The 8,059-nt window shown below is 39.4% G+C and overlaps 1 protein-coding gene across 2 annotated transcripts; it reads left to right on the top strand.

Moving 5' to 3' along the window:
- Positions 1–4,441: 4,441 nt before the first annotated feature.
- LOC116935576 lies at positions 4,442–6,783 on the top strand. 2 transcript variants are annotated; one of them, XR_006643571.1, is made up of 4 exons: positions 4,442–4,676; positions 4,761–5,276; positions 5,344–5,618; positions 5,688–6,783. XR_006643571.1 is itself a non-coding variant. In XM_045169705.1 (4 exons), exons 3-4 carry the CDS (start codon positions 5,531–5,533, stop codon positions 6,554–6,556), a joined length of 891 nt encoding a protein of 296 aa, XP_045025640.1. In that variant the 5' UTR covers positions 4,442–4,676; positions 4,761–5,276; positions 5,344–5,530; the 3' UTR covers positions 6,557–6,783. The 2 variants fall into 2 exon arrangements, 1 of the variants encoding a protein (XP_045025640.1); XM_045169705.1 differs by having other exon boundaries at positions 5,754–6,783.
- Positions 6,784–8,059: the final 1,276 nt, after the last annotated feature.

The raw sequence follows: 8,059 nt of genomic DNA, 5'->3' as shown, positions 1-8,059 counted from the left end.
GGAGCAAATTTATTCTCTATTCGGGCAGGAGCAAGAAGAGGAGCCAAGATCTTATTCGACGACGAAGGAGTCAGCATCACTCATCACTCATCTGTTGTTGCGACAGGCACAAGTAAAGGGACAAATCTCTATCTTCTTGATTTTGAACCTGTCAACCGTGGTGAACCTTTTGATCAATCACCATTCTCCACGTCTCTTCTTTCAAAAACAACAGCTGCACCAATAATCACTTGGCATCATCGTCTTGGACATTTGAATACAGCCACGATCAAAAGAATGGAATCTCTTGGAGCTGCTGATGGTTTGTTGATATCGAAGACGTCACCCATCTCCATATGTGAGGGGTGTGTGTACGGCAAACAACATATTCAACCGTTTCCAACGGACGGTCGCACTCGAGGCACTCGAATTGGAGATCTAGTTCATTCTGATTTAGTAGGACCCATGTCTGTTCCATCACCTAGTGGTATTGGTGGCATTACTAGGTAGTAATACCTAGTATTACCTTGTTACCTAGTAATATCTTTTTTTTTTTCACTACTTTACCTAGTTCTACTTTACCTAGTTTCTCTCCGGGCTACTTTAGTAATAGTAAAACCTAGTTTTAAAAATAACAACCTAGTAATAAGAAAAACATTACCTAGGTAATTTCACTTTTTTTTACACTGTTGTCAAATGATTAAATACTCAAAATTTCTGTTAATTGTAATTTGTCGGTTATCGCTATTCATTTGTTTCCTTTTTTCCCCTTCCCTGACAGAGCCTGACGCCTGACTGAGTTAGTCTATTAGTCTATCTACTGTTTATTGGAAATTACATGCAATTCTCCACCTGAATAACTCAAAGTTTAAGTATGAAGATGAAATAAATGGTTATTTTACAAGCATTTGTTAGTTTTGTAATGTATTTAATTGTATTGCAGGGACTTATTTAGTTTGTCTAGCATTTTTTCATTGGATTTGTCACATCCTAAAGTGAGTCAATTTCATTTCACTTGCAACTGGTGCAAGCTGCACCTGAATAACTGACGTATGAATTTGTTCATAGTTGTACAGGCATTTCTTATATTTTTGATATATTGTATTGTATTGCAGGTCACATCCTAAGTGAGTCAAGTAGTCAACTTCATTTCACTCGCAAGCTGCACATGAATAACTTTGAGTATGACTCTGACGTATGAATTTGTTCATAGTTTTAATAGCATTTCTTATGTTTTTGATATATTTTATTGTATTGCAGGGCCTGATTAAGTCAGTCCATCTACTTTTGATTGACAATTGTCACATCAACTTCATTTCACTCGCAAGCTGCACCTGAATAACTCTGAGTCTGACTCTGAGACTGACGTATGAATTTGTTCATAGTTTTAATAGCATTTCTTATGTTTTTAATAAATTGTATTGTATTGCAGGGCCTGATTAAGTTAGACCTATCTACTTTGGCAATTGTCACTGTCTTCATTGGAAATTTGCCAACTTCATTTCAATGGCAAAACGAAAACGTTCGTCTAACCCGCGAGCAGGCACTTCACATGACGATGAATACATGCCGATGATGGATGACGTTATGCTGTCTTCAACTCCTTTCAAAACGTATGGGACTGACTCTTCTACGGCCCAAGATTCTCACGAAGAAAGCGAAGATAGTGAAAGCGATATCAATATCAGTGGTCGATCTTCGCGCCTCTCCAATAATGCTAAAGCAAGAGGTCCGAAGAAGAGAAGTCTCATTTGGAAATTTTTTGATACCAGTGGAGAAGGAAAACAACTGAAAACCAACTGACCCACTAGGCTAGTGGGTCACGCTACATGGTAATATTTAAAGACGATTTTTCCGGTTACTCTTCAATATTTTTTCTCAAACAGAAGTCGGAAACTTTTGAACACTTCAAGTACTTCGTTCTTCGACTGGAGAAAGAAACCAGTAACTCCGTGAACATCTTCAGAAGTGACAACGGTGGGAAATACACTGGAAAAGAATTTGAACAATGGATTAAGTCCAAAGGCATTCGTCATGAAACCAGTATCCCCAAAACTCCTCAACAAAATGGTGTGTCCGAACGGCAGAACCGAACAATAATCGAATCAGCAAGGAGTATGCTGACAGCCACAGACCAGCCGCGTGAACTGTGGGCAGAAGCTTCAAACTGTGCTATTTATTTAAGGAATAGAGCTATTGGAAAAGCTCTCCCCAACAAAACACAATATGAAGCATGGTTTGGAAGAAAACCGAATCTTTCTCATTTAAGAATGTTCGGGTGCACAGCCTACATGCATATTCCACATGACGAACGAGCTAAGTTTTCTCCTAAAGCACGAAAGTGCGTTTTTGTTGGATATTGCGTTTATCAAAAGGGTTTCCGGTTGTGGGACCCGGTGCAACAGAAATTATTTGTAAGCAGAAATGTTATTTTTAACGAGGTCATTCCAGTTTCTCTCAACTCCACAGATGATGGGAGCCAAAATTTAGATGGGATTGATTTGTGTTCGCCTATTGAAGACTATCCTGCTGAAGAGTCTTCCCATATTCCATGCATTGCTCAAGATCCAGTCACTATTGGAGCTGATTTGTGTTCGCCTGTTGAAGTAACGCCTCACATTCCGGATGACTTGCCATTATCAACTGTTCCAAGAATTGCATCGGTTCCTGGACCACGTTTAAGATGGCCTCCTTTGCGATGGGCCGACGAGTCTTTATCAGGAATCTATGCGGGATTAGCAGTCGATCCTGATGAGCTGATAGAACCACTGACCTACGAAGACGCCATAAGCTCACCACAAGCTGCCCAGTGGAAAACAGCCATGGAAGACGAAATGAACTCCTTAACTACAAAATGAAACCTGGATACTGGTCGAAAACCCTTCTGGACGTAAACCAATCCAAAATCGGTGGATTTTCAAAATCAAGAGAGACAGTCACGCTGGCATAAAGTTTAAAGCTCGGCTAGTCGCAAAAGGCTTTTCGCAGAGACCAGGCATTGATTACAATGAAACGTATTCTCCTGTTGTAAAGCACGACTCCATTCGAACCATTCTATCTCTGTCAGCTGTACTCGACCTTGAACTACTTCAGCTAGACGTGAAGACAGCTTTTTTAAATGGAGAAATCACAGAAGAATTGTATATGGACCAACCATCTGGGTTCAAAGAAGATAATCAAAAGGTGTGCCTACTGAAGAAAAGCCTGTACGGATTGAAGCAGGCCTCGCGGGCGTGGAATTTAAAATTTAATCATTTTCTAGTTGAATATGGTTTCACTAGAAGCGATGCGGATTCCTGTGTTTACTTCCAAAAGGACGAGAATCATACTACTATAATTGCAATTTGGGTCGACGATGGACTGCTTTGCAGCAGTCATCAAACAAAATTGGACAAAATAGTGAAATATTTGTCAGATCAGTTTGAGATCACTTCTGGACCTGTCGACCATTTTGTTGGCCTAGAAATTTCCCGGGATCGACATAAGAAACTAATTCAAGTGTCTCAACAGTCCTACGTGAAGAAAATTCTCGCCAGATTTGGAGTAGAAGATTGCAAGCCCCGCAATATTCCAGGAGACCCCTTTTCTCACTTAGAGAAAGACCATCTTACCCCGGGAGTAGAAGATTATCCTTACCGAGAGGCTGTTGGATCCTTAATGTTTGCTGCGATTTGTACTCGGCCTGATATATCCTATGCAGTTGGACAGGTAGCCAAATTTTCCAGCAAGTCAACTAGAACTCATTGGAATGCTGTTAAGCGCATTTTCGCCTACCTGAAACACACATCTTCCATCGGAATTTCTTATTGTGAAGGAGGTGAAAATCATTTATTGAAAGCCTTTTCAGATGCCGATTGGGGTGGTGATACAGATGACGGAACTTCAACAACTGGGAATATCTTCATCCTCAACGGTGGTCCCGTGGCATGGAGTAGTCAAAAACAGAAATTTGTCTCCCTATCCACTGTTGAGTCGGAGTATGTTGCAGCCTGCATGGCCACTAAAGAAGTTGTTTGGCTTAGGCGGGTTCTAATGGAAATTGGCTGTGAACAGAAGAAGGCAACTCCTCTTTGCTGTGACAATCAATCAGCAATTCGTCTGGTATTCAACCCTGAATTTCACCAGAGAACAAAACATATCCGTGTGAAATTCCATTACATCAGAGACATGCAAGCAGAAAAGAAGATTGACATCCAGTATGTATCCACTGAGAACCAGTTGGCAGACGCCCTAACGAAGAACGTCGATTACCAGAAATTATCAAAATTCAAACATAGTATTGGGATGTGCTCTTTTGTCTAAATTCATGTTTGAGTGGGTGCTTGCTATTTCTTTGTGTTTGAAATTGAGTGGGTGTGTTGGAGAAGATACAATCTCGAACAGTCGGAAGAGGCTTCACACCTCGCACATTGACATGTACCCCGTATTATCTTGTAATGTCTTTAAGAAACCTGTCAATCTCTCTGGAACTCTCTCTGTGTTAAATAAAGTGAAAGTAAGCAGGTGTACGTATTTGATAAAGTCAATTATTCCAATACAACATTCCTCCACGGACCCTAAGATCTGGAAATCAGTCAGATGTTTGCAATACAGGGACAGGGGTTTTTTCACAAAGATGCCTTTTTTGTGATAGACTGAGAAAACAACATAATGGGAGTTATGAAGCTCTCACAAGTTGTTGCACAGAAAATATTCAAGTAGTCTATCCAATTTTTTTTAGATAATTCGTTAATTCTTTTAAATCAATAACATGCTTATTATTTTTTTCTACATGTTTTCAGATTGGTATAATTAATGACGCTACTATCCTTGAAGATCAATCTATATTAAGGAAGATAGAGAATTTTGAGTGTAATCTGCAATTGGTTTCGAAAGAAATTAAATACCATAATTCGTGCCGGAAAAAGTTTGCTTCTGCCGCAAGAAGTGTAGTGAAGAAACGAGATGAGGAACGCCAATCTAAATGGCTTTCAAACAAGAACATTCGTGAAAAAGCTCAGCAAAACCTTTTTGCATTTTTGGAAGAGAAACTCGTTAAGGAAGAAGAGGTACATTGTGCAAGTGATATTACAAAACACTTTCAAATGCTGCTATCCGAACATGGATTAGATTATGATAGCGGAGGAAGAGTACGCAAATGTGAAGTTTTAGCAAAATTGATGAGCCATTTTGGTGATAAATTAAAAGTCGTGAACCATTCCGACAAAGGTGTTGGGCAAATTATGTTCAAATCCGACTTAGGAGTTGAAAAAGCTTTACTGGCAACTTTTGATACGGATATCAGTTCATGTTAAAAGGTAAAATTCCTCTAAACGTAAATTTAAATTTATTGTAAGATTTTAATATGATGCGAAATTTCTTTAGGTAAAAGAGATCGCTTTCATGCTTCGTAATTTGATATTGGAAACGCCTCGCAAAGTTTTGCCGAAAAACGTTACTATTCTTTCCGGAGAAGTTAAAGCACCGAGTTTCCTTAGAACTTTTCATGAATGCTTGGTAGCAGGTAAACTTTATTATAAAAAAGAAACGTGAATCGAATTGGTGTGTACTAATGGATGACACTATTTTTGCCGTCACCAATGGGTTGTATGAGCAATCAAAGGAACTCATGCTGGGAATGTACTTAAAAACTACTACAGGTATTGAATGTGATTTCTATCCTCATGGACATTGGATTTATGCTACAATATTTTAACTGTTGTCAATAGGTAAACGTGAAGTAATTGACGTAATGAATCGTTTCGGGCATTAAGTGAGCTACAATTTTGTTGAAGATTTGGAAACAGAGCTGGCTTTTGGTGCTGTTGAGGAATCGAAATTATTACCTGATAGTTTGCATCGCCGACCTGACCTCAACACTACAGTTGCATTTGATAATTTCGACCTTTTCGTCGAAACGCTTACGGGAAAAGATACCTTGCATGACACCGTTAGAATCGTCACACAAGATATTCCTCCTGATGGTGACGACTTTCTTCCTTTGACTGAATCGGAAGACGAAGATGACGTAACCGTGGGAACAGGGAAGCGACGACGAGCATTCATAACAAGAGATGTCTCGATTGGACCTTACTACAAAAAGGCAAGAATGTTGTATGAGCCCATGCTGGCTATAACAGACAGAAGGAGGTCAATTCCAGCACCTGGATCTTTCAATACTGCACTTGATCTCGACTTCATATGGATGGTATCATTATGCCACAGCCTGCCTAATACTCCAATGTGGACTGGATGGAATTCCCGGATTGTCAAAGATGTCCTACCGTTACAAAGAGTATGCTATTTGTCGGCAATAGATGCATCACCAACTCGAGCGGATGTGGTAAAAAAGACAATGGAAAGATCTGTTCGCATCTTGAAGGAGTGTAACCAGAAATATATCTCCGTTACTTACGACCTCGCCATAGCAAAACAAGTGCTATGTATCCAGTCCACGGAAAAGCCGAAATTTAATAACCTTTTTATTCAGCTAGGATCTTTCCACATTTTCCTCTCGTTTTTTAAAGCAGTAGGCAAATTCATTGCTGAGTCTGGTGCTCCATATGCACTAACAGAAAGCGGAGTACTGGCTGCGTGATCACTTAACGGTTTTTTTATTGGAACCAATTTTTGTCGGTGCAATCGCATCCACCCACTCCTTGCGGTTTCACTAGAGATGCTTTATTTTCGTGCATTCGTGAAAAAGGAAGACAATCCATCAATGTTAGATAGCCTGCCGAGTTTGTTGCGTGCTTTAAAAATCGGAGATAAGGATCCCTGTGGAGACAACGTTTTCCATCAGTCCATTCCAATTGAACTCTTGGAAATTCATCAAAGGTATTCAATACAATTCTTTTTTTAAATATCTGTTACTGAAATATGTTTAATTCTTTCAGATACAAATCTTACAGGAAAATTACCTTAAATGGTGGGCATGGTGCCACTGCAAAATATTATTTGATTTATATTGAGCTGATAGGACTGTACCATCGTTTTTCTCGATCCATAAGGATGGGAGATTATCGTCTCTATATTCACTTTCTACCAGAAATATTAAAGATTTTTTTTGCATTCAACCATCAAAATTATGCTCGATGAGGCGTCAGGTAAAATACACAGTAAATTATCGAAAATTTCTTATTAATCTCCATAACTATTGTTTCACCAGGTTTCATGATAATATGTTGCGAATGGAGGACACCCAGCCGGGCATAACAGAGAACTTCAAAAGGGGGATCATTTCCATTTGAAGGACCAGCAAATCCTTTTCACGGACACCAATTGATCTAATTCTGGAACAAACCATAAATGCTGAAGCGGCAAGTGCTTCACGCGGAAAATAGATCTACGCTATTTATTTTAAAACGCGCTATTAGTGTTATGCTATTTCTTTCTTTAAAAGGGATTATCAACTTTACTAATTTGAGCTCTGCAATACAGCGTTGATGTATTACCCACTTCATCCGCACACAGGTTGCGTCTGTTTTGCTGAATGATTTGGGACTGCACAAGAAGGAAGACATAGCAAGAGAAGCTCATCCTAGCCGCATCCGCAAGGATATTCAGCAACTTGAAGAACTAATGGACTTCTGAACTTCATGCAAAAATCCTTTTTCTGAGGATAACGACTCAGCATTATTCAATATCAGCTAAGGAAAAGCTGCCACCACCGAAACGCAAAATTTTTTGCTGAACATCATACAAAATGGTGAAAAGGGTATGTATGATTTAATTAAAGGTTGCCATGAGGATCCAACTGCATTTGAAAGCCCAATAAGAAGGCATAAAATATCAACCTTCGCAAACGATGGAATAAAAATAAAGAGGACTTTTAAAGGAATCATAAAGAAATAAAAATGGAACGGGATATGATGGGCAAACTGTTGTTGATTTCGTTAAATCAGAAGCTTGATATCGCGCTTGTTCTTCAATACCCACTCACTCCAGTCCCGTTAGTATTCAGCCATCTTGATGAGGCGGTAAATACTACCGACAAGGCGGTGCTCTACAAAAATTTGGAGAAAAGGATCAACAGTGTTGGACCGGGACACATAGATGTATACATAGTGGATAGATTTTTTTTTACACCTGCTCGGTCCAA

Source organism: Daphnia magna, linkage group LG1 (genome assembly GCF_020631705.1).
Source record: "Daphnia magna isolate NIES linkage group LG1, ASM2063170v1.1, whole genome shotgun sequence".
NCBI lineage: Eukaryota > Metazoa > Arthropoda > Branchiopoda > Diplostraca > Daphniidae > Daphnia > Daphnia magna.
This window is presented reverse-complemented; position numbering and strand designations above follow the sequence as displayed.

What these genes read in the sequence shown, in the direction of transcription:
- LOC116935576 (XM_045169705.1), top strand. Translation starts at nt 5,531, where the DNA reads ATGGATGACACTATTTTTGCCGTCACCAATGGGTTGTATGAGCAATCA. An exon ending in GTACTTAAAAACTACTACAG is followed by an intron (nt 5,619 to 5,753) that starts GTATTGAATGTG and finishes ATTTTGTTGAAG; the next exon opens with ATTTGGAAACAGAGCTGGCT.